Source organism: Argentina silus (genome assembly GCF_951799395.1).
Source record: "Argentina silus genome assembly, chromosome: 16".
NCBI lineage: Eukaryota > Metazoa > Chordata > Actinopteri > Argentiniformes > Argentinidae > Argentina > Argentina silus.
The window spans coordinates 7950691-7975654 of NC_139670.1; the positions used below are offsets into that span (position 1 = coordinate 7950691).

At 42.9% G+C, this 24964-nt stretch overlaps 4 protein-coding genes across 8 annotated transcripts; 1 reads left to right on the top strand and 3 right to left on the bottom strand.

Moving 5' to 3' along the window:
- Positions 1 to 886: 886 nt before the first annotated feature.
- csdc2a (cold shock domain containing C2, RNA binding a) lies at positions 887 to 3958 on the bottom strand (the record flags this gene model as incomplete). Its single annotated transcript, XM_083687272.1, has 4 exons — positions 3894 to 3958; positions 1816 to 2203; positions 1353 to 1475; positions 887 to 1049 (listed from the first exon to the last, which is right to left on the bottom strand). Exons 2-4 carry the CDS (start codon positions 2001 to 2003, stop codon positions 887 to 889), a joined length of 474 nt encoding a protein of 157 aa, XP_083543398.1. The 5' UTR covers positions 2004 to 2203; positions 3894 to 3958.
- Positions 3959 to 4346: 388 nt separating this feature from the next.
- aco2 (aconitase 2, mitochondrial) lies at positions 4347 to 12835 on the bottom strand. Its single transcript, XM_083687536.1, has 17 exons — positions 12785 to 12835; positions 11484 to 11632; positions 10934 to 11192; positions 10743 to 10835; positions 10434 to 10592; positions 9989 to 10139; positions 9755 to 9859; positions 9456 to 9547; positions 9220 to 9325; positions 8620 to 8777; positions 8177 to 8250; positions 7930 to 8041; positions 7493 to 7771; positions 7005 to 7196; positions 6757 to 6889; positions 6433 to 6554; positions 4347 to 6157 (listed from the first exon to the last, which is right to left on the bottom strand). Exons 1-17 carry the CDS (start codon positions 12818 to 12820, stop codon positions 6026 to 6028), a joined length of 2352 nt encoding a protein of 783 aa, XP_083543662.1. The 5' UTR covers positions 12821 to 12835; the 3' UTR covers positions 4347 to 6025.
- Positions 12836 to 13457: 622 nt separating this feature from the next.
- Positions 13458 to 15377, top strand: phf5a (PHD finger protein 5A). Its single transcript, XM_083687537.1, has 4 exons — positions 13458 to 13552; positions 14207 to 14230; positions 14674 to 14840; positions 15182 to 15377. Exons 1-4 carry the CDS (start codon positions 13501 to 13503, stop codon positions 15269 to 15271), a joined length of 333 nt encoding a protein of 110 aa, XP_083543663.1. The 5' UTR covers positions 13458 to 13500; the 3' UTR covers positions 15272 to 15377.
- Positions 15378 to 16195: 818 nt separating this feature from the next.
- tefa (TEF transcription factor, PAR bZIP family member a) lies at positions 16196 to 24952 on the bottom strand. Of its 5 annotated transcripts, none has more exons than XM_083687672.1 (5): positions 24777 to 24952; positions 20529 to 20906; positions 19599 to 19819; positions 18967 to 19178; positions 16196 to 18552 (listed from the first exon to the last, which is right to left on the bottom strand). In XM_083687672.1, the coding sequence occupies exons 1-5, from the start codon at positions 24853 to 24855 to the stop codon at positions 18531 to 18533; spliced, it is 912 nt and encodes a 303-aa protein (XP_083543798.1). In that variant the 5' UTR covers positions 24856 to 24952; the 3' UTR covers positions 16196 to 18530. The 5 variants fall into 5 exon arrangements, with proteins under 5 accessions (XP_083543798.1, XP_083543797.1, XP_083543796.1 ...); XM_083687671.1 differs by having other exon boundaries at positions 20511 to 20906; XM_083687670.1 differs by lacking the exon at positions 24777 to 24952 and adding an exon at positions 21455 to 21726.
- Between the last annotated feature and the right edge of the window lie 12 nt (positions 24953 to 24964).

Sequence of the window (24964 nt, forward strand, 5' to 3'; positions counted from 1 at the left end):
ATTTAAACTTTATTGTAATGACAAAACAAAAATCACAGTGATTCAACAAAAAAGTGCTCTTGAACACAATCAAACTTCCAACAGTTTCCTGTCATAAAAAAGATACAAACATAACAATTTATCACAATCATGGTGAAAATCAAATGTGGTATTAAAGATGCATAGAAACCTTTTAAACAATATCTTAAAAAGGCTTAAACAACATTACTGGATGATGAAAGCATCACATTTCAAGTGACAACTGACGACATAACAGTGTGTCCATTTTTAAATCAATAATGATTAATAATGATTAACATACAGTTTAATGATAAGAAAGGAGGTTTTGAACCTCATACAGTAATCAGTAATTTAGTTTATTACAAAGATTAATAAATGTAGTCTATGTTTAACATTTGACCTGGAAGAGTAGGCGTTAGCAGAGCAGTATCATTAGAGTGAATTGTGCAATGGTTTGACCAGGCTTAGATTGGCACAAAACACAAATATATAAATAACTCTGATTACGAATATCTACCTTAGCTGTAACAACTGAAAATAAATAACTGAATGAATAAATAATTTAGGGAGGTTTGTTGCTTTTTGTTTCACATTTCTCCAAACTACTGCCATCTCAGTGACAAGTCAAACTTACTGGAGTCCCTCAGTCTGGGAGAAGTCTCCAACCACAGTTTTTTTGTCAGTCCAACATTCTCATGACACTTTTACCAGCATAATGAGCGCTTCCTAATTCACATTCCAACTTAAACCTACTTAACACCATCTCAAGCCTCATGACCATGCTGCCCCCTCTTCATGTCAACTCCTTCTACACACTCACTCCATCCTCTGGTCCTTCCTTCTTCTTCCTTCACCCCCGCCCCCCCCACCAGCCCAAGGCAGAGGTCTAGGAGCTGAAGATCTGTCCAGACCAGGTCTCGTGTTTCGTTCCTGGGGTGAGGTGGGTGATCACCACCTCCACTGCCTGCATCTTGTGGTTCTTGGGTGGGATGGGGCAGACTTTATATGTCACCTCATCTCCTTCCATCGGCACGTATTCTCCATCAATACTAACAATGGGAAAGGGGAGGGGATTGGATAGAAACAAGCAATAATATGTATGATATATGTTAAACAAAATCATATTTTCTTTTATTTATTTTACAATATATACAATATTTATAACTATATAAAAGAGAACTAAAGTAATTTTAAGAGAATCAAGACTGTACTACATTCAACTACATCCACACACATCAAACAATATCATTACAAAAGCAGCATGAAGATTTGAAGGGTTACATGGTTTTCTCTATAGCCTGCTTTGCTTTTCTCTCCATAATGTCTTCTTAATGCTCCTTCAGGACACTCACTCAGAGATGTGGACAAATATGTCCTCTCCGCTGTGGGAGGGCCGTATGAAGCCGTGGCCCTGGGACCTGGAGAAGTTCTTACACACACCCTTGAACACGGGGCCTGTCGTGGCTCTCACCGTGCTGATCAAGAGAGAGAGGAGAGGAGAGGAGAGGAGAGGAGAGGAGAGGAGAGGAGAGGAGAGGAGAGGGGAAACAACCTTAAGCTACATACTACTTCCCAGTAGGCATAAACATATTGTATACTGTTAGTGTAATGCAGAGAGAAACACAGCAGAGGAAGGCATTTGGTTGACTGCTTTGGAGATGTGTATGTTGTATTGGTACGCCCCACCTCACCTACAATTAATAATGTATCCTCCCACTTCCTAACTGTCTAACCAGTATAGATTATTAGGCAAGCAGTTATATTGCTGTGCTCACACACAAACACTCTTGCACACTACAGATTATTTTCACTCACGCAGAGTATGTGCGGGTGCGCTTGGTTGGCAGGGGGCTGGGCAGCTCTCCGGGTTGAGGGGGTTTCCTCTCCCTCTCCCACACGCGGCTGCCCTCCCTCAGGAAGGGGAAGGAGAGTGAGAGGGGGGTGCGTGGGGAGCGCAGTGGCAGCGGGTGGTCAGAGGGGGAGGAGGGGTCTGAGTCTGCCATCTCTATGGGGCTCCTGGGGTTCCCCTGTGGAGGATCTGTGAAAGGGGCAGGAGGCAGCTGCCTCAGGTGGGTCACAGCTGGACAGAGAGGGTTACACTGCCAGCATGGCAGTGAGTTTGAGAGTGAGAGTGTGTCTGTGTATCTGTGGAGGGTTCAATGGGAGGGTCGTATATGGAACAGTGGATGAACTTGATGGCTTCCTGAGAGGGAGAGAGAGCGACAGAGTGACAAACATAAGTAAAATAAATATTGGCAACAAATTCTTATAGACTGCGAAACAATAATGAGATTAAAAACCATAATGAAAAACTGCAAAGCGTGCAAAATAACAATAACAAGCGATTTCAAGCACCGTCCAGCACTGATCTCAGAAGCTTTGAAAATGTCCCAAGACAATTTACTGTACATATAATCCAGCCTGGCCAGGCCTTAGTTTAGATAATACATTATTATATTACATTCCCCAGACAGAGGCATCCATTATGATGCTGCTCTTATCCTGTGTTGCCTTTAGCATCTTAGCAGGCTGAGCCTCTTCAAACAGCAGATTCTGAATGAATGAAAACTAGTCGAGACAACATCCAATTATTTTGCAATTGAGAGCACTGTTGTGTATCATTACAAGATATATCATAATGGGCCTCCCATAGAGACGTCTGTGTGTGCAGACTATGCACCATGTGAAAGATAAATGAGTCTAATGTTTGGCAAACCGCATCCCTTGGGCTGTTCTCTACGTGACAAGTGCCACAATCTAAATATAGATGCCTGCATTGTACTGTAGATGCCTCCACTGTGGAACACGTCCTTCATTGACTGAGGGGTCAGGAGGGAGACATAGAGACAAGAGTGTCAGATCTTCATTTCATGAATTACAGTGAATAATAAGAGGAATGACCCAATAAAAAGGGTGCTGCACTTTCATCATTTATTGATGAGCTGGAATCTCTTATCCTAAAGCTAATTTGGGACAGGCGTGAAAACACGTCCCTCATGTCAGAAAGGTGCAGGTTTCATGAGGTCAGGTCAGTGGAATGTTGATGGTGTACACACATCTGTCATCATAGTGGCAGTCAGTGAGATATAAGATACTAAAAGAGATGTGAATACTCTGGTTATTGTTGAGGTTACAAAAATTCTTTAACATAACAATACATTTTTTTATTAAGGTTGAGATAAAATGTTATGTGTCTCTTTAAACTGAAAAATGCTAAACATTTAATAGGAGTGACTATAAGCCTATTACGAGATGATTGAATTATGGTCTGTAATGATATTTGGGTCTTTTTTGAGAACTATACACCCGAGGGCGGACCGGGGCGTCTTGAACTAGACAAAAAGGCTGTCTAAACTCGTTGCACCTCCCAAAATCAGGGCACTGTAGCAGCTTGTGTTCGGCACCATCTGCATGGGAGACACGTCCAGTACACTCACACGACACTGCTCTTTCTTTTGGCTGCCTCTGTTTAGTCTCATCTAATCCTTTTTAACTTTAAAATACCCTTCCCAGCTCTGCCATTGAGTGGTTTTAGATTGAATTGATAGTCCCAATAGCCTGCTATAAATAACGCGTTCCAAAACGAGACCCTCAGGCTCCTTGATTCTAGAACATTCGTATTATTGCTGATTTGTGTACTAGCTTGAGACAACAAGGAGTCCTCTCACTGGAAGCTCAAAATAATGAGCCGATCAGCTGTAGACATCTCACCCCTCAAACAAGAATGTGGATAACGACACATATTAATAAGTATGTATAATGAAACACATTTAACTTGTTGGTAGGCTTAAGCTCACACAAATAGCTCCGTCAATAATACAACAAATATAGGGGTAGCCTAGAGCCTTTCACACAAATGTGGGTATGACTGTATTGATTAATTAAGCTCTTACCGTAAAATGTCAAGCTGTTTTCGGTCAGACGTGCAGATGTCTCGACTCTAGCTGTTATATAATTGTAATTATATAATTAACTCAAATAAAGCTGCAGACATGTTGAGAATACCTATCGCTTGGTGTGTGGTTGAGCGGCGCAAATGTGTCCACACTGGAAGGATGAGAGCGCAAAATGAGAAGGGAAGGAAGAGAGAACGGGGCGGGGGTACGGGGGGTTACTGTGCCGACACAATAAAGACCAGCAGGTGCATGTTTTATGCATTGTAATAGCCGGCAATGAGTTCCTGGTAGTCCTAATCATAGAAAGTTTGGCGACCATATCCACACTACATAACAATATTACATCCTATCAACTTGTGACCCCTACAACTAAGATGAAAGGCTGAAGATGCTATTTGAAGTTTTTTTCTCTCTCTCACACACACACACACACACACACGGATGCAGCAGTCTATTCATTCAAATGTCACTTTATTTTACAACCCATTGCGACTGAATAGCACTCATTTCCGCAACACAGAAGAAAAGAAAAAAACAACAACAGGGAAATCAAAAACATTTAAATATACATGGTACCAGACACCTTCCATACTGAAGACAGGAGGAGGAGTGATTATAGTATCTGTAAGATGAATTATTGTGTGTTCTGTTCTTTCTAAGGGTGAGGAGGGAATTATAACTAACAGGTGCGGCAATGGCACCATAACTCCAATTGCACAGCAGAATACACACCAGGCTTGAGAGACTGCTGCACTTTGTCATCCCAGTGTTAATGCTGTTGGATTCCCGCCTTGTCATTGTAGATAAACGCAATGAGACGACAAGAAATCACAGTGTAATTCATATGTCTGGTAAATTAACCACTTCATGAACTGTGTGTGCGTGTGTTGGGGGGGGGGGGGGGGGTTCCACACACTGCTCAACAATTGGAGTTTAATCGGTTCCTCTGCTTTGACACAAGAGGTAAAGACACAAGGAAAAAACATAACCCTGCAAAAGAGGGTCCTCGGCATACACAGGAACGTGTGAAAGAGTCTGGAGATCCTCCACAGTCCTCGTGTCGAAACAGCAATACAAAACAGGAAAATACACATCTGAGCCTTTTGTGAGAGAAAAAAATACAAATAAATAATCACTCTGTAAAATATTGGAAGCTTTGACCTGTGTGTTACTCAGTAAAGATGATCCAACCACAGGGGGTGTTAGTGGTAGTGTGTGGGGTCTGGGTGGAGGGGTCTGTTGGTTGTACAGAGTTAAAGCAGAATATAGACAAGTCTCTTGCTTGGCCTACACCAGTCTGTGTTACACTGAGCATCTACAACAAAATTAACAAGCACATTGTTTCAGCTGGATGTGGATGGAGCTTGGGAAGGCAAAGCGGCCACCAGATCACTAAAGCAGATTAAGCATGCAGTCTGCGACACAGTGCTCGTCCAACTCAAAGACAAGGTGAGCAGCTACAGCATTGAGGCTAACGTCAAGCCTGACAAATCTGTTTAAGCAGCTGTGACAACAGACACAGAGCAGCAGTTGGCAGTGTATAATGTTTCCGTTCCAGTCACAGACGAGTGAGTGCATGTGTGTCCAACACTCAGCGGTAAGCTTCCCTTTGTATACAGTATCTGTATCCAAACACCTATCCCTGACTGTCTGCCAAAGCAAACTCACAGTGCATACAGCTATACTAGTTCCTGCCAGTGTATGCATTCCTGTTAACGGTACTGCAATGCTCTACTTCACGTGGCTATCTGTCGGATATCTGTGTGTGAGCATGACTTGTCTATACAGCGTGAATGGAATCTATTCAAATGTGACATGCAGTAGTTATGGACTGAATTGGACTGGGGTTAGATATACAAGAGGGGCGTGGCATTTATTCCTGACCACCATGTCCTTAAAATCCACCAAACCACCCTCTGCCGGCTTGTGGACCCCTCCGCTCAAGAGAGAAGTTTTCCTTAAGCACAGATCTAGGATCAGCTACCATACCAAAACTCTTACGAGGGTAAGAGGGTTATAGACATATCTGACCCTAGACCAGCGGAAAGGGATAACTTCTACCCACTCTGACCTCCCCCTTTCTCTATAGCTCCTCCTCCTCCCTCTCTTCCTTTTCCTCTTCCTCCCCCTCACTGCAGCTCCTTCATCCTGTTGAGGGCGCTGCCAGCCTGGAACCACTCGATCTGCGTCTCGTTGAAGGTGTGGTTGAGCTCGAACAAATCCTCGCTTCCATCACTGTGCTTCACTACAGCACTAAGGGGCTGGGGAAGGCAGGGACACACACAGTCAGAGATACACACTCATAGGGCCCATTTCATAGACCCAAGTTTGAATCTAGTATTGTACGTATCTAGTATATACATTTGTTTTTATGAACATCGGTTCACCTTTGATAACATGCAGGTCTATGACTCAGACTATGTGAATGAAAAGTAACCTTAGTGAGCCAAAAATAAAAAAAAATGCACCCTTCCCCTTCTCAGATCTGAGGGACCAAGGACATGTCTTAGTCAGATACATGGCAGAGCTTCCTCACCTTTCCTGGGGCAAAGCTCTTGAGTCCTCTGATGGAGATTTTGTCATCTGGGCGGATCTTGTCGTAGTCAGCAGGGTTCTCGAAAGTCAGGGGTAGAAGACCCTGCTTCTTCAGATTTGTTTCTGAAAGAGGGGACGAGAGAGAAGCAGCTGGTTGGGTGGCATATCAAACACAGTTGAGGACAGCTACAACAAGGTTTATACGTATTGATAATTGACCTGTAATTATAAGGCTGGAGACACAGACACAGACACACACACAGACAGACACACAGACACACACGCACACACACACACACACACGTTCCCTCTCCCCTGAGTGTACCATGGATCCTGGCAAAACTCTTGACGATGATGACCCTGCCTCCCAGGTGTCTGGGCTCCAGAGCAGCGTGCTCTCTGCTGGAGCCCTCTCCATAATTATCATCCCCCACCGCCACCCACATCAAACCGTTGGCCTGCACAGACAAGACAATACCAAGTAGTTTAGCAACAAAGAGATGGATATATAAAATGAGATACCACAGCACAGAACGGCAATATATTCACAGGGTTTTTGGGTCCAGTGCTTACTTTATAGTGGCGGGCCACATCGGGCACACCTCCGAACTCTCCCGTCAGCTGGTTCTTGATCTTGTTGACCGCGTCGTTCTCAATGTTGACTGCTCCAATGAGCATGTTGTTGGAGATGTTGTCAAGGTGACCACGGAACTTCAGCCAGGGACCAGCAGCACTGATGTGGTCTGTGGTGCATTTGCCTTTTACCTGCAGGGGGAGAAAGAGAGGATGGAGGGATGAGAGAAAGGAAGAAGAAGAAGAAAAGAACTAGGCTGGTTTTTAGGAGAATCTATGGTTATCAAAGTCAGTTTTAATCTATTCCCGTTATGTAGCAAGTACCATACTAAAATCATAAAGACTTTAAAAAGGGTAATAATGCAGTGTCACAAAACCCTTCACAAATGTGCGCAACCACAATTCCATCCTTATATGGAAGCATATGTGGGCAAAGAGAGCCAACTGTCAACTGTGACCTCAGAGCAGTGACCTTTAACCCTTCTAACCTTTATGAGCACCTGCAGCTCCTCCAGGTCTCCTCCATGCCACTTGTCGAAGGGTTCCAGCAGCTGCAGGCGGTTGCTCTGGGGGTTGACGTCCACCCTCAGGGTTCGTCCGTCGGGGGGAGGGTGCTGGTAGGTGTCCTGGCCAGGGTCAAAGTCACGGGCCGGCAGCTCGTCACCGGTGGGAGGTTCCAGTTTGAACTTCTCCCCGTTGGCCGCTGTAAGGTAGTCTGTCTCGGGGTTGAAATCCAGGGTGCCGGCGATGGCCATGGCTGTCACGATCTGGAGGACAAGGAATGGGGAAGAGTGAGTTCATGTTGTTTGTGTGTCATGCAATTAGTGGGTCTACCTTCTAAGAGAGTGAAAAAGCATTGAAGTGTGTAGTAGAGATACAGCTCTGTGTGTGTGTGTGTGTGTGTGTGTGTGTGTGTGACTGGTACCTCGGGGGAGGTGACAAAGGCGTGTGTCGCTGGGTTGGCATCGTTCCTGGCAGTGAAGTTCCTGTTGAAGGATGTGACGATTGTGTTCTTCTCTCCTTTCTTCACGTCACGCCTGAACAGAGAAGCATCAGTTTTAACACTGCATAAATCCACATTCTATCTAGGAGAAGAAGAAATCATGAATGGCTTAATACATGAATATGAAGAGTGAACATTGTCAAGTCAGCTGTGAGGAAGCATTATCTACCTGTCCCATTGTCCGATGCAAGGTCCACAGGCATTGGCCAGAACCACTCCTCCAACATCGTTCAAGATCTTGGACTACAGGAGCACAAATACCTTTAGTTAGCCTCAGCTCAGGACACAAGAATCAGGGGAGGCTGGTGGAGGTAGAAATCGGAGGACGAGCTCATTGTAATGCATGGAATGGAATACGGAATGGTATCGATCACATGTTTGAGACCATACCTCATTCCATTCTATGCATTACAAATGAGCCTATCCTCCAATTTCTAGCTCCACTGACAAGAATATAACATAGTTAGCCCTTGTCCAGTCCAAACACCATCTAGATAGACTTTCTCTTACATCTAAACAGAGCCCTTCAAGAAGTCTCTAGCAGTAGGAGCTAGGGGGTTGATTTTGGACAAGGCTACCATACATCTCCCAATCCCATGGGCTGGGACTCACATAGCCGTCTCTCTCGATGGTAGCGCGGATCTGTTCCGACCCGGGGGTGACGGTGAACTGGGCCTTGCACTTCAGCCCTTTGTCCAGAGCCTGCTTGGCCAGAGAGGCCGCCCTGCCCATGTCCTCATAACTGGAGTTGGTGCAGCTGCCAATCAGACCTGAGGAGCAGAGAGCAGATTTTTAGAGTTGGGCAAAGAGACTTGTTTTTAAGGAGAAGCCACACAGGGATGTCCAATGAGAGGTTCTGTAGTATAGAATCACTGTAGCTAAGTGTGTCGTTAAAATATAAAAAATAAAAAATAAAATAACCTCAAAATCGTTGTCCAGGAATATGAATACACCCCATGAACACTCAGCCAGCTGTTATCACATGGTTTTGAAAACTACAACAAACTTTAGGTGAGTAAGTTTACCGTTCCCTAATTAGCTACTGTGGTTGGTTTACATCCTAACAGATTAGATTAGATTAGATTAAACTTTATTGTCATTGTGCAGAGTACAAGTACAGAGACAACGAAATGCAGTATGATGATGATCTACTATAAAACAGCAGAATCATGGTGGGCACATTCGGTGAAGGGATTTAAAGACTGCACTGACCCACTTTGACCTCCAGGGGCCAGCCACTCTTCTTCGCCACGGCACCGATCTCTGATACAGGGTGGGCCAGGTCAGGGGTGAAGGGCCCGTTGATGTGGGGCTTCAGCTGAAGGAGAGAGAATGGTTGAATGAAATTGTCAAATAGAATTGTCAAAACAGTCTATGCATGGAATGTATGACAGTCAATGTTGTGTGTAGTGATGTGTGGGTTAGTGAGGGCAGGGCAGGGGACTCACCTCATCCAGGTTGATCTCAACCACCTGGTCGTACTCACAGCCGGCATCAGGGACCAGCAGGTCTGAGTACTCATCAGACAGAGCAGCGATCTCTGAAGGCAGAGAAGAAAAAAAAGGAGGGGATGAGGGTTGAGACAGATAAATAAATAAATAGATCATAAGGTCTTTCATCGCCTGACTTATTCCTCTTCCATATAGTCTATGGACCCATCGCTTACATGGAAAACTAGCAAAACTGAAAAAGGTATGGACAACTTTATAAAGACATTGATATGAAATTTAGTAGATGAGACAAGCACCTCCGCGGCCAGTCTTCTCCAGGTAAGTCTTCATGCGGTGGTTGTAGGGGAACACAGAGGTGGTGGCTCCAATCTCAGCACCCATGTTGCAGATGGTTGCCATTCCTAGAACACAACACCACACTGGGTTACGGGGACTACAGCTTATGACAAGAATGGCCAAGGTGGTTACGACACATGGGTGGTGGATAACGTCATGAAGGCCAAAGACAGCCCAGTCTCTTGATCTCTGACCTGTGCAGGAGATGGAGTCGACCCCAGGTCCGAAGTACTCCACAATGGCCCCAGTGCCTCCCTTAACCGTCAGGATGCCAGCCACCTTCAGGATCACATCCTTGGGGGAGGTCCAGCCAGACAGGGAGCCGGTCAGCTTCACACCAATCACCTGAGGAAGAGGCACATGGTTTAGTGATGGAATGAATGAGGCACACAGAATGTGTTATACATTGTGCAAATGCATTGCCTGAGGACACAAGGAGAGAGGTATGTCAACAGAGGTGTGTGTATAGTATGAACCGAGAATGAATCTAAAAGGTGCAAGAATTATGCCTTCAAAACACAATAACTTTCTACACGTGTTTCTCAACCAAATGTATCACAATCATAACTGAAGCAGAGCATACAGTAACAGAGGTGGGAACAGAAGTAGACAGACAAGAGACACTGATCTTCTACCTACATTGGGACACTTGAGCTCCCATGGAATGTCGGCCATGACATCAACAGCATCAGCTCCTCCCACTCCAATACAGATAGAGCCCAGTCCTCCGCCATTGGGTGTGTGAGAGTCTGTGCCAATCAGCATCACTCCAGGGTAAGCATAGTTCTCCAGAATAATCTGAATAGGTGTGACAAGGGAAGAGTCATATCAGAAAAGACCAAAACAGTCCACTATATGTCTGTTTTGGTTAGAGATTAGAGATGTAGATGATATCATATTAACATAAATCAGTTATTACCACCATTGCAGAGTGAACTTGTTCCATACCTGATGGATGATTCCAGAGCCTGGTTTCCAGAAGCCCACTCCATATTTGGCACCAGCACTGGCAAGGAAGTTATATACTTCCAAGTTCACTTCCTATGGAATGGAGGAGGACAGTTTGATATTTTCAGTGTCCTCATCATCAACCTCCATGTGCTGCCTTAAACCCCTGGGGGCCAGCCCTAATCGCTCACCTTTGCCCTCTGCAGGTCCTCGGGCCCTCCTGCCTGGGCCTCGATCAGGTGGTCACAGTGGATGGTGGAGGGCACAGCCACCTTGGGCAGGCCACTGCTGATGAACTGCAGCATGGCCATCTGGGCGGTTGCGTCCTGCATGGCCACGCGATCCGGCCGCAGACGCAGGTACGTAGTGCCCCTGCCGATGGCCTGGTTGTGGGGGTCATCAAGATGGCCGTAGACGATCTTCTCTGAGAGAGTAAGAGGCCGGTTGAGCCTGGAGAGGGGGGGTGAGTCGAGTTATGAGGATTTAGGACTGTAGCCAACTTGTCATTGTTTTAGCAAGGCAACCATGTAGCATTGTAGATTAAATAAACAAATAGAAAACAAAATACTACATACTGACTATATATACATATAAATATACTGAGTACATGTGCACAGTCAGACAGAATGAAAAGTGTGGGAGAGAAAATGCAGGTAGGGCCTGACTGCCCTGTGCAGTATCTGAAGTGTTGTGACTGACAAAGCAACTTGTGCTGTGTAAACAGTGGAGGGGCAGACTGACCTCTTACGCACAATGTTGACATTTGACTGTAGCTTCTCGTAGTTGATGAAGGAGCTGGGCTCAAAGCGGCTCATGGACACTTTGGCCTTGGCATTGGCATTGAAGGCTGCCGAAACATGCATGCGCCGTGCACCCTGGCCCAGGGCAAGCTGGGAAGACAAAGGTAAACCATAGAAGGATTATGACACCAAGACGATACATGCTAAAAGTGTGGTAAGCAGTGTGTTTCAGGTGTCCTGGAGTCTAAACAATGAGAGGGGGTAGGCAAATACCATGAGAGGAGATTGTAAAGTAAGCTAAAATCATGACTGACCATCTACAGGTAAAACAGCCATTCCTTTCTTCACTTGGATGTAGTTGTAATGCATGGTTTCATAAAAGGGGAACACTAAGATGAGATCATATGACATTATATATGGGGTAAACAAGCACAAGGGAGTGGAAAGAGATATAGAGAAAGTGTGTGTGTGTGTGTGTGTGTGTGTGTGTGGTGTAGTGTTATCACCTAACTAAGGCAGGACGTCTATCAGGGGCTAATAAATGTTAGGTTTAGCTTTATGCTAAAGGTTGTTTTCTAAACCCTGAGCAGACTCTCTGATAATATCAACAAGGTTTAATCTACAGTCTACATGTCTGTGTCAGGCAGAATGTATAGAGACAATTCCACTGTTTAGGTCAATCGTCAGTGTTAATGGAAACTTATTGTGTCACCAGCAGAACCTGACAGTGAGAACACGAACAGGGAAACATTAGGTCGACAAACAAAATACATTTCAAAAGACGGACTGCAATTAAGGAAAAATCTAATCATCTGCAGTTAAAAAAATCACACGACAACACTCTTACTAATGACACCTCTCTCTACGAATACAATCTCACAGCTGTTTTCTATGGTGGTGAAAAACTGCGTCGCTTGCCAGCGCCCTGTGTGGTTGCTATGCGCCCTAACCTTGCGTTAACCTTGCAAATCATACAAGTGTACTCAGTTGAAATGACATATGGCGGGCCATGAAATTATAAAGTGTAGCGTATTTCTCAGATATGGCACTGTACTAATCCATTCTAGCCGTATTTGTGTGGCAATGACAAACTACAGCCTACTGCCAGCGAAGCGAGTGAACTCGTCTCAGGACACGATGACCTGGACGGTCGGGAAGCATTTGATCATTCTCTCCCGTAGCAACCGGGGCCAACGCTACTATCGACATCCGATCTAAGTGCTTTCACTTCTCCTGAAAGGTAGATCCTGATATATCTACTGATGCCAAACGTGATCATTTTAGTGAAAATCTGTCACTTACCTGAAGCCGGGTGACAGTGAGACAGTAGGCCGCCATTTTGTTCACTGACAAAGATGTGACTGTCGAGTAGAGTTGACGTCAGGTTTTGTTGCTGTCAACGTAGCTTGTCTTGGCAGGGCAATGGTAAGCACGTGCAAAGTTGTTTTGAAATATATCATTTATGGTTCATACTTCATTGTTTAATTTCAGACTGCTTTATAGTATATTGTTCTTACTTAATATGTGACTTTAATACAATATATATAATACTAATATTTCGCTTTTTGTATTACGGGTATGTAACAGGAAGGATTTTATGCGTCTATTTGGCAGGATATCGTAGGTCGAATTTTCTCTTGCCCTTATGTTTTTACTTTTCTTGTGCATGTTGTTACAAGTACACATAAATATTCTGTCAATGACAATATGCAAGAATTCTAAAGCTAGTTGATTTTCAGGTGCAATTTGACTGATTGCTGCGTTTTAAACCGGCGCTCATTATATGGCAGTGGACGAGTTTAGTTCGGACTTTTCTGAGCGACGATAATCAATATTTTCTAGTTTAATTAATTCACAAATATTTATTTATATCACTATAATTTCTATCTAGATAAATAATTTACAATTTGCGATCGGAAGAAGAGAATATAAGAAAAGAAGAATTGGAAGTTCATAGAGTTGTATGGGTCAAAGTTGAAAGTTCGCCTGAACCATCGCATGCCCTGCGTTCGCCTACAATGGCTAAACATCATCCAGATTTGATCTTCTGTAGAAAACAAGCCGGTGTTGGTAAGGTGTTTATTTTTAATTCATTGGATTTAAGTGCATTACTAGTGTGTGGTATTTGGCAATGGTCAGTGGAAAGAATGTGATGTGCTCAGTTTTTGAACCCAGTTCCTAGCGAGCTTGCTAGCAGAAAAGCTAGCTGGCAAAGCGCTCATTCAAAAAGCAAAGGGTTCATTATATGATTTAGACAAGCTTTATTTACACATGCCATCTCTATACAATCAAGTCATACATTTTAGTGGCTAGAATATGGCTATTTGCTTGCCTACAAGTCACATCACTGTAGATTATGCTGATTAGGTTGATAAAACAGTGCTGATTTATAAAAGCGTATCCTAATTGTGTACAAGGTAGGTAGCCGTCCTAACATAGGAGGGCCAGAGAATATGTACGGTACAGAAGGGCTATGTTTATGTATCATTATAACCATGGATTACTTTTATGAATGATTGATTAATAATATGATAACCATGGATTACTTTTATGAATGATTGATTAATAATATAATAACCATGGATTACTTTTATTAATGTTTGGTTGATATGTTATGCTATAAACATTAAGGAATATATTATGCTATAGACATTAATTAAAGCTACATTAAATAATCACTGATCCAATACTGTCATGCTGATTGTTTTGTTGTTTCCTTTTCAGCTATTGGACGATTGTGCGAGAAATGTAAGTTTTGAACATAAAACATGTACATTTTTAAACGTATGTGGGTTTGTTTGCATTTGAATTACGCTCTCAGAAGAATCCCAACTGAATACACAGAAGACAGACACTGTGTCTCATTCTTGTAAACAGCATTCTGATTCTAAGGTATCTTTGCGGTGTACAGTCAAACTCTCTGAGTTGTGTTAGTATGCCACTGACATGATGTGTGAGATGGGTAATCTGCAATGTATGTATTGTTATATGTAGAGTGTGTAATGTACCGTGTTTATTTTGTGTACAGCAGTACTGGAAAAATGTTCTCCTCAGGGACATCAAAGTTTGTCCTATCCTTTCCCACAGTGATGTCACTGTGTAGCCAGCATGTCATCGTTCTCGTTGCTTATTTGTCCATCAGTTAAAAATGCAATTTAACACCACCTCATCTCTTTCTCCCACTCTCCCAGGCGATGGAAAGTGTGTGATCTGTGATTCGTATGTGAGGCCTTGTACACTGGTGCGCATCTGTGACGAATGCAATTACGGATCCTACCAGGGACGCTGTGTCATCTGTGGAGGACCAGGGGTGTCTGATGCTTATTATTGCAAGGAGTGCACCATCCAGGAGAAAGATGTAAGTGATCTGTGCCATCACACACATACACACAACTATTCCTGAGATGTATACTGTACCTCTCTCTACTTTACTTTTGATTTTGAACTATTCATCTTGAAGTTCTGAATATTAGTGTACATTATTATTAGTGTACATATTAGTGTAATATTATATACAAGTTTCAATTCAAGTTAAGTTTTCTAAAACGGAGCCGGTATCGCCTTCATCCGACATAATCAGTTCTGACATAGGCCTACATCTCATAAGGTTGCACTTAAATTGTGAATAAATAAAATGCCTTTTTCCTTCCTCAAACTGTGTTGTACTTTCTCTACTATTCTGTATGTTTGGCTGCACAGCGAGATGGCTGTCCCAAGATTGTGAACCTTGGCAGCTCAAAGACGGATCTGTTCTATGAAAGGAAGAAGTACGGGTTCAAGAAGAGGTGAAGACATGACGGTCCAACTACTGCTTTGCTGTAGTTTCTTTGTTAAACTGCTTCTTTTTTTCATTTTTTTGTGAACATGTTTTGCAATAAAGCTTTCTTTTATATCACTTTCTCAACCCACTGACTGTGAATGTTAATGGTAACATATGGGATTTGGAAACTGTAGGAGACAATTGTACAGTTTGCATGTTGTATTGGGGTCAGTCACATGTCAGGAGTTAGGTCCTTGTATATCTAAGGTTAGGTAAGGGGTATAAAGTCACAGCCAGGTTCATGCACGAGTGGAAAGGAGAAGAGAGGAGAAAAGTGGTACGGTTTCATATCATTTATCTGATGCCATGAAACTGAAATGGCACGACTGTTTGAAATGATTGTGCTGTTCTGAAGTTTAGTGAATTATAGCACCCTACCATTGTTAAAGGATGAGTATTTTTCTAAGGTGATGTTCCACAATCATTCCCAGGCCCGATTAACATCTCTATAACTCTTCAATGGCCACAGCAGTGAGGTATTATATCTATGTTTATCACTTGATTCTGTGATGTCCTTTAGTGGTTTTGGCCAGTTCCGCTTATCATGTCTCCCTCCATATCTCCACCAGATGGCCATGTTTCACACTTCCTCCCGCTCTCTCAAAAAGAGGCTTATGCAACAAACTGTGTGTGTTACAAAATACATGGTGTTTCAAGAATTTTCTTCAAGTAGAAGAACTAGTCAAATGCCCTACATGAGCCATGAGTATGTACTCTCATAAAAAGGCTGTTCATGTTCCTTTATCTAGCTGGTTGCTTATAAAGGCTGGCTGACAGCTTACAAATGCGTGATGAAAGTTGATACTGAACCACAGAGGTCATATTACAGTCAATACAGTGTAACACAAACACAGACAGCCATCAAAACCAAAAGACAATACTTTTGACTGTCCTAATTTTTCCACAATGCTTTATTTATATACAAATCAGGACATAAAGTAGCACACTCAAAACGCCAAAGGTAAAGTTACAAATGATTACAAAGGTAATTATAAAGATTAGAGAATACAAAGATAAAATACATTTCCACAACAGTTAAGAATGTTTACTGTACCAGTATAACAGATGTGATTTCTGAGTAGAAAAATAAGAACATGTAAAAAGAAAATACAATAACAAGTGGACTAAAACAAGTCAGGAAGCTCATGTGTTAAGGTGGATACTCCATGAAGTCAGTGTTACCCATATTGGCCTTGTTGACTCTTTTAACAAATGTTTGCTGCATATCTGCCCTCAATATCCACTTCCCTACTGAATCAATGAGAGCTATACCGTCACTGTTTTCCTTGAAACCATTTGTATGCAAATAGTTCAATTGAGTCTATATTCAGAAGAGACAGATCATTAAAGTAAGGATAACAATGACTTACGAGTATCTTGAAAACAAAATCAACAAGCAGACTTTTAAGTGCCTTTATTTTTGTGAAAAAACAACAACTATCACTTGAACTTATAAACAATTCCCTCGGTCAATAATGTAGTAAGGGCTTTTGTCAATTCCTCTTGGGAAGGACATCCTCTGTCACAGCCTTTGCCTTTACCAACACTGCTGTACATGTACCCATCAAATTTGCATTGCAATCCATTTGCCTAGAATCCAATAACAGCTAAACCAGAAAAAGTCTGAAATATACTGTATAATTAAAAAACCTGTCCTTCTAGCAAGAGATCCTGCTGTGACAGTGTTTAGTGTGACTACTGTCCAAATGCAATGTTCTGCAACATTACAAAACATGGAATAAAATTTGGAAGCAGTGTAAAAACAAAATGTGACCAAGTTCGATATTACAAATGTATAAGGGCTTGGTAACAGGAAAACAACACAAAGAGCAAAACCCAGTTGTAAGGAACTCTGACAATAGGCTTCAGAGTTTGGTTTCTGACATGTACAAACAGTGTGCCCCTATAAACTGGCAGACAGAGCACTGCATTGAGTCAGCTGAAGACACATTGGTTTGGGTCCTTGTTGAAACTGAGATGCCCAGTTCAAACTGCACTTCTGAATCAGAAACCTCCTCGTTTGGCAAAAGTAAAAAAGAAAAAAAAAAACTGCAACACACACACTACTACTGTACTGAACAGTCATATGTTTTCCTGTTTCACATGAGGTAAATTGTCAGTGTTGCGCTCAGTGCAGAGCATGAGAACATCTGGCTCTAGATCTCATCAGGTCCCAGAGAGCTTCAGTGAACAACATTCTAAGCAGTTGCGAGTAAGTAAACAAAAGAGACGTTGGGTTTTCAAAGTTTGTTTCAGAACACGTTCGCGGGGAACACGTTCTACATTCCAAAGCCAAATTATTCCAAATCACCTGATTTATATCGTATTTTGTAGTAAGTATCTTTGAAAATAAAGAACAGTCTAGAAAATATAGTTCTATTTACATGCATCAGTGGATTCTTTACATATTGTTACTTCTCAAAGCATTTTTGACAAACAAGACAAAACACTGGCAACCTGCAGAGAAGAGGACCAGTTTCCCCATTATGACTGAATGAAGTATCCAAGACTAATGTAAGACTGGACTAGAGCAAGAGGGAGAGACCAAACATTGTGTACAATTTTGGAGTAGTAACACATACTTGAACATGTGTTATATGGTTTTTCAAAAATGGTTTGACTACACTGTAGTAGTACCCTGATAAGCTTGAGTTATTGGATTTGACGAGTCACAAAATAGCTGTATTACATCTGTATCTGGTAAGCAAAGAGCTATCAGCTATATATGAAAACGTGACATGGAAGACACAATAAGACAATAACAGCTTTGAGGAAACAACTATGACGCCATGATATTTCTGACAACAATCTTAAAATATGTAGATATTTTCAGTCTACCTGATCTCTCCCCCCCCCCCCCCCCGCCCCCTTTCCCTTTAAAAAAAAATCCCAATCATTTTGATCGGCAAATAGTGTACAAAACATGAGCAAAATACACACTCATTGTGGTGCATTGAAAGAAGCACTTAAAAGTTGACACACACACATACGCATCACTCATGGATGGTGAAATCAAGTCTTAAAAACCAAATAAAAACATCTAGCAGTCAGATGAAATAAGATTCCACAGTGTCTACATGGCAACATCATTCACACTCTTACGCACAATCCTCTTCTTCCTCCTCCTCCTCCTCCTCCTCATCTGATCCATCTATCCATTGCACCCACACAACTCATTGATTGATTTATTTATTTTACCAACCCTCCATAAATAAATAAATCAATAGTCTACTGGTCTTCGAGCGGCTCACTTGAAAGAAAAGGGAAACAGAAGGTGAATCACAAGGGAAGGAGGTGTCCACATGGCATATTGAATGGAGGTCAAACAAGTCACCTTCAGTGTATTCATTGTAATGACAGCACAAGAGAACTTAGTGAGGCTACGACTTCAATATAACATGTAAAGAGTCAATTATACTTTGTTTGTTATGGGCTCTCATTAACATGGCTCTCACGCCTGCCTCTCTCCACCTCAATGTGATGTCATTCCCCCTCTTAATCCGTTTCTCTGAAAGACTCCACTAGATGGTACACTGTGAATGGTAGTGGTTCCACAGTGTGTTCAGGCCAGAATAATGACCACAATTCCTAACGGTGTTAGTGATGTTATTCAAAATGAAGTGATGTAACTGATGGCCGGCATTTGCCTTGTTTTGACGCTTACAGCGCTCCGTATTTAGCCTTGTAGCGGGCCACAATGTTCTTGCTGCGGCCGAAGTCCTTCCGGAGCTCAGCCACCTCCTGCCGCAGCGCTGTGTTCTCGCGCTCCAGGAACTGTGCCCGCACTGTGATCTGGTTCTCCTTGAGGCGCCGCGCGTCACGGGAGCGCTTAGCCGCCACATTGTTCTTATTCCTCCTTGTCCAGTACTTGACATCCTGTAGTGGCGGAAGTAGAGATGAAAGAGAGAGAGGGGGGGGGGGGGGGGGGGAGTCATTGAAATTGACATGAGAACATTTCCTGAACCAACTACAGCTAATGGAAAGATTAAATGAAACATGGCAAGAGAGTTGTCAATGGGAACATTTTTTTATGCATATATTTAGTCTTTGTGGTCCTCTGTGGCTCAGTTGGTAGAGCATGGCGCTAACAATGCTTGGGTTGTGGGTTTGATTCCTGCTGGGACCATATATACTGAAATGTATGCAATCACTGCAATGTAAGTCGCTTTGGATAAAAGTGTCAGCTAAATGGCATATATTATTATTATATATTACTCTACAATTCCTTAGGATAACAACAGCCCCTTATACCAGTCTAGCACACCCTCTCATTTTGACCTTGTCTCTTTGACCTACCTTCTGTTCTTCTGGTACGTACACCTTCTTGGCCTTCTTAATCATTGGCTGTGGTTTGAGCTCCTCCTCAGAGAACTTGTGTTTGCGTGGGTTAAAGAGCTCCCCGCCAGGCACACTGGACAGCACCAGGTCTGTGGGGTCCGGCTCAAAGTTCACATCCACCTCAATCTCCTCTGGATCGATAAGTTCAGGGGTCACCCTCTCCTTCTCTGTGACCACTTCTGGAAGACACAACCAACAGGACCTGAGTTAATAAACATGGAATCCACTGACTCGCAGTAATTGAATTGGCACTATTCTCCCCACGCCTCCCTGCTCATGTGGTGAGATTACTGGCTCAGGATGACTCATACCCTGGTGGATAGATACTACATATTGGTAGTGGTGAGAGTTAGTTTCTTCCCCATACAATGTGAAGCCCCGGTGGAATTGAGCTACCATAAGTTCTATAGTTTATAATATATATATCGATTAGGCATTCTGTTATGACCAAAGCCAAGTCATGTAATGTAATTGGAGTGGATTAAATAGTTTGGTAGAAATGGCCTCAGTCACAGGTGACCAATGGGCTGCTGATAAGACAGTGATATACACATATGTTGTCTCTAACAGTCAGCATGACTTGATTCTATTTTTTACCACCGTCTGCTGCACACATGGCATTCAATGGATGATATTCAAAGCACACCAGTGAGGTTCAATGCGTGTGTGACCGTGGCTAGTTATGGGAAATCTATGGTAGAACAAACAACCACCAACTAAGATTAAAACCATAAACTAAGATTCAAGTCATAGCTTGGAGGACTAGTCAAGTAACAAAAAACCACAAGGCCCTTATGCTCTCAGATTACCATGTTGACCTCACCCTCCCCTCCATACTCTGCTTTATTTTCACAGGCGTAACCCACTTACGTATGCCCAACCCATCACCTGGGCTGCAGTTGGCTGTAGCTAGAATGTCAGAGTTGTTGACAGTGAATGTGACCACCTCCGGCTCCTCAACCTGGTCCAGCTCTAAGATGGGCAGGAGGGAGACTGGGGTTGTCTTGGGCTTGGCAGTGGCAGTTGGCTTCACGGTCTTCCCTGTCCCCTCCTTGCTCTTCTCAGAGTCGTCATCCAGCGAAGTGGCGATGCCATTCTCCATGAGGAACTCCTCCAGGTCCATGTACTCCAGGTGGAAGGTCTCACCATTGTATGGGATGGTCTTGTCCCAGATGGCGGGGGTCAGGGCAGCAGACGGACCCATCCCGCTCCCTCCTCCTCCAAGGTCCACATCATCTCCTGTGCACAGCTTCTCCTTTTCATTCTCTGTGGAAGCCAGGAAAGCATGGATCAGTGGAATGCATTTGGTCGTGATCAGGGGAGAGAAAATTAGGCATTATAAATTGTATCCATCATTCAGCAGGTTTAGAGTGAGCTTTTCAAGAAGGAGACTGAAAGTGTTAAAATGGTAAGAGGCATTTCAAATGGCAGGAGAATGTGGGGGAATTGTCTGTGCTTTGTCATGTACTGCTGCTGGAAGAGCACAGTAGCCATGGCTACTAAATGAAAGTGGTCTTAATTTCACTTCCAGCATAGTCACACTGAGTTGGCAATAATTACTTTGGACATTCAAATGTTCAAGGTCCGTCAGGCTTAATACATAAGCATGTACTATTTCGGCTGTTAATGCTCTCTCGCATAGACCAATTAAATCCTTGATTTATTTCAAATAATATTTTTAAATGACAGTGAAAGTTTCCATTGAAAGTTGCACAAGTCAAGCATGCGACTTTTTTCTACAACATTCAGTCATTCTCACTATATTGAACAAACTGTGAAATCTCCACGTTGAATTGAGAATCATCTAGACTTACCGTCGTCGCCCTCGAGCAAATTCGGTGGGGGTATTTCCATTATTTTCTTCAAAACCACTGGAAACGAACCCGGTGCACCTATGGTTGTTTCCAGTATGACCGTAATCGGCTTTCCCGACATACTGTACGAACAATTTGTAAAACTAAGAAAAGACTATCGTCCCGCCTCCTCAACAATGAATATTAATGTAACAGTATTTTGTAAGACGTATAAAAATTATGATCCGTCTTACATTGGAATCACTAGAAACTTGCACTAGAGGTTAAACGGACCGATATGACGTTTGACCCAGTTCTCCAAAATTAATACAAAAAAAAACCCAGGAGAAACCACACCTCTTCTGCAAAAAAAAGAAGAAAGAAAAATAATCTGCCGCATCTGATAGGCGCTCCTCGTCTCACATACATGAATATTAACGCCCTCTGAGCGACAGAGACAGGGAAATGCGGGACCAATAGGCATCACTTTTTTCAGCTGAGCTCCCATTGGTTGAGCGAGTTATACAAGTTATTCCCTGAATAAATGTGTGAAAGTGTCAGACTGGGACACCATGTTTCTAAAGGAGACTATCAGTCCATATCCATGGAGGAAATGTTTGTCGATGTCAATAGCCTACATTGTGCGTGTGCTGACTATCATCGGGCGACAATTTGGGTCAGTGTCAAAGTGTAGGCCGACTTTTATCTATCTACCTCAACTTCAAAAGGAACAACATGTTCTCATCAGCAACAGCTACATTGTAAGAAGCGGTATTGAAACAAGACACGGTGTTCACTTCTAAGAACAATCACATTTCCTCCAATAGCCTACATTTGAGCTATCCGTTCACCATACATGTTATGTTGTGCTGGGGAAGATAAGTGCTTCCACTTTAGCCTTCTGTCCACCTACTGCCCAGATTCTGCTCACATGCTAAATCATGTGCGGTGATTTATCGTATGCGCAAACGCACATGGGCCAATGACGGTGCGCCAGTCGCCTATGCAAATTACATGCGTACGCATGGGCGGGTCTGTTCTGCTGCATTGGAGAAGGCGCACATCTGTGATTCAAGACAGGTGGTGCGGGTGTCGCAGCTTTACTACCCTGACATTTTGGCACTGTACTTTTTTCAGTCATGGACGCAGATATCTCAAGACATCTGTAAACCAAAAGGCCAGATTGTCTCTGACCGACAGGCATTTCCTAAAATAACTTACTGTAAACACTATAGATATGCAGATATGATGCACATCCATAACAACATTCTAGACCCTTACTCAAACAGTAAGAGAGTGATTTGTTCAACGCTTAAAGGCTTAAATGTCGAGTAGAGGTTAAATCAGAACCAGAATCGCTGTTGTGGATTTTGAGGGGCTGTGAGAACTGCAGTAGAGAGAGTGTAGCACACAGTGCTAGTCATTACATCCTCTGCTCCAGCAATAGGCAAAAAGAATTCTTCTTCTGAAATCTCACAGCCTAATTATGTGGCATGTCAAAAGACACTTATGTCCACTAGTCTTCATCCATTGCGTGTCCTGATTGTTATGTTTTGTACCCATTGGGTCTAGGCATGGCAACGGACACACATGTTCGTTACTATGGCACGAGGCACTGATGCGCAGTGAATAGTCGTGATTGTGTCCTATATTAACCTATACAGCAGTATGTTGTCACGGAACAGAATGCACGTCGCAGGAGAGGACCGAAACCAGTCACTTTGTTCCGGAAATCAGCCTTCACATGTAGACACAGACTTATGAAAGGCATTGCTCACCTGCGGCTTATGCCTTGGTGTCAGGAGTGGTAAGTAAGGAATAATCTGAACATAAGGCAGCAGGCCAACCATAACAATCAAGCAGTCATAGACATGCTTATTTACCTCACATGACTGGCACAAAGCCAAGTGTGTCTGGCTGCGCTCTATCAGAGTCCATATAAAGATGGATGGACCCTCAGGGAATTGGGAGGCGTTTCCAGCATGACTCTGCACTTTCTTTAAGTAAACACTTGTGAGACTGCCATGGACTTAGGGAGAAAGAGGATTATAGATATAGAAATAGATAATTCTGTGTACTGCAAGTGTTTTAGTAGACGTTGGTTGTTGTGGTTGTTTTAAAGAGCATCTTAATGGCTGATAGCTGTTTGGATGGTGGTTAGGTTGGCTGGTGGAGGCAGAAATCGGAGCATGGTATCAAACTATTCCTCATTGCATTCCATGCATTAGAATGAGCCTATCCTCCGATTTCTGCCTCCAGCAGCCCCCACTGTTATGTTGAAAGTCCAAGGTGCCATGTGATGTCCAGTGGTATTTGGGTGTCGAGTGTCGATGTCATTGTTTCAGTATGGACTGTGAGAAGACCCTGGGTACTGTACTTTGTATCAATTATGTAACGACTGACTTTGTAATGTCAGATACCACCTATGTTTTTACAGCTGTCTGAGTTTTCTTGCCATTTTAGGAGAGGTTTCATATAGGAGTGGAAATTCACAAATTATCTTGTCACAAAATGGTAAGTTGTGCAAACACCCCCTGACCTAGTGCTTACATAAATCACATCCAATCTCATTTAAAACAGACACTCCAGAGTAGGGTAATAGAGCCATCTAGTGATGGGACCATAATCCTACCAGTCCCCTTCACCTCAAATGAGAGTAGGTTGAAATTGCCCCTGAACTGAACCAAGGTCAGTATTTAGTGCTTCTCCCTTCGGCTTCGGGAGGGTAAACTGAATCCTAGATCTGTTGTTAGAGCACTTTTCTATCCACAGCCAAGTGAGTCTCTCCTTCCAAGGGGCATATCTCATATCCCATAAAAGAACTTCAGAAAAGGCCTGATACAACAGGCATTGACCATTTTGATGATGGAATTGTCAGCAGTTTGATTTAAATGTTTTTTTTTACTTATTTAAATGAACTAATATTAGTTCTGTTCTCACCACACACATTTTACTCAGGGTTGAAATAGTCCTGCTACCATATGCTGACATGCTTAGAGTCATTACATGGGCAAAGTTATTTTAACAATACAGCTTCCAAGTAATACATGGCCCATAATTTGGCATCAAGCCACTTGAAATGTAAACATTGTATAGCGCCAGTCTGCACCACATGATGACGCCGATCATGTGACGATGGTAGAAGAGTGAGCTCTGCACCTTCCTTAATTCTTTTGTGGTTACGCAATAGATGTACGCAATCAACTTAAGAAACGTTTACAAACTACAACAATCTCAAACCTTAAAAACGAATTAAGTGTTTCAGCGTTTGAGGATGATCTTATGCTTGCAACATTTTTTAACAGAATTGCGCAGCCACAAAATGCAATTGACACATTCTTACCGTTGTCATCAAGGATTGGAACAGAAAAGGGGTATTCAAGCAGTGCTCTGAAAATTTCCGGAATCTCTGTTGTAGCCATCTTTCTTGACTATTTTTTTTAAACGTTTTGGATCTCGCTAATGGAGACCACCTGTTTCCAAACCCAATTAACAACCTGCGAAAAAACAGCGCTTGCAGCAGCAGAAATA

Bases quoted from the DNA above. Each gene is read 5' to 3' on its own strand.
- aco2 (XM_083687536.1), bottom strand. From the start codon at position 12,820: ATGGCGGCCTACTGTCTCACTGTCACCCGGCTTCAG. The intron at 10,140-10,433 runs GTAGGTAGAAGA...CCTCTTCCTCAG, and splicing joins GGGAGCTCAAGTGTCCCAAT to GTGATTGGTGTGAAGCTGAC. The intron at 8,042-8,176 runs GTAGATAATGCT...TTCTCTGTTCAG, and splicing joins TGCATCGGACAATGGGACAG to GCGTGACGTGAAGAAAGGAG.
- phf5a (XM_083687537.1), top strand. From the start codon at position 13,501: ATGGCTAAACATCATCCAGATTTGATCTTCTGTAGAAAACAAGCCGGT. The intron at 14,231-14,673 runs GTAAGTTTTGAA...CCACTCTCCCAG, and splicing joins TGGACGATTGTGCGAGAAAT to GCGATGGAAAGTGTGTGATC. The intron at 14,841-15,181 runs GTAAGTGATCTG...TTGGCTGCACAG, and splicing joins GCACCATCCAGGAGAAAGAT to CGAGATGGCTGTCCCAAGAT.
- tefa (XM_083687668.1), bottom strand. From the start codon at position 21,575: ATGTCGGGAAAGCCGATTACGGTCATACTGGAAACAACCATAGGTGCA. The intron at 20,907-21,454 runs GTAAGTCTAGAT...TGGCTTCCACAG, and splicing joins TTTGCTCGAGGGCGACGACG to AGAATGAAAAGGAGAAGCTG. The intron at 19,179-19,598 runs GTAGGTCAAAGA...CCGCCACTACAG, and splicing joins ACGTACCAGAAGAACAGAAG to GATGTCAAGTACTGGACAAG.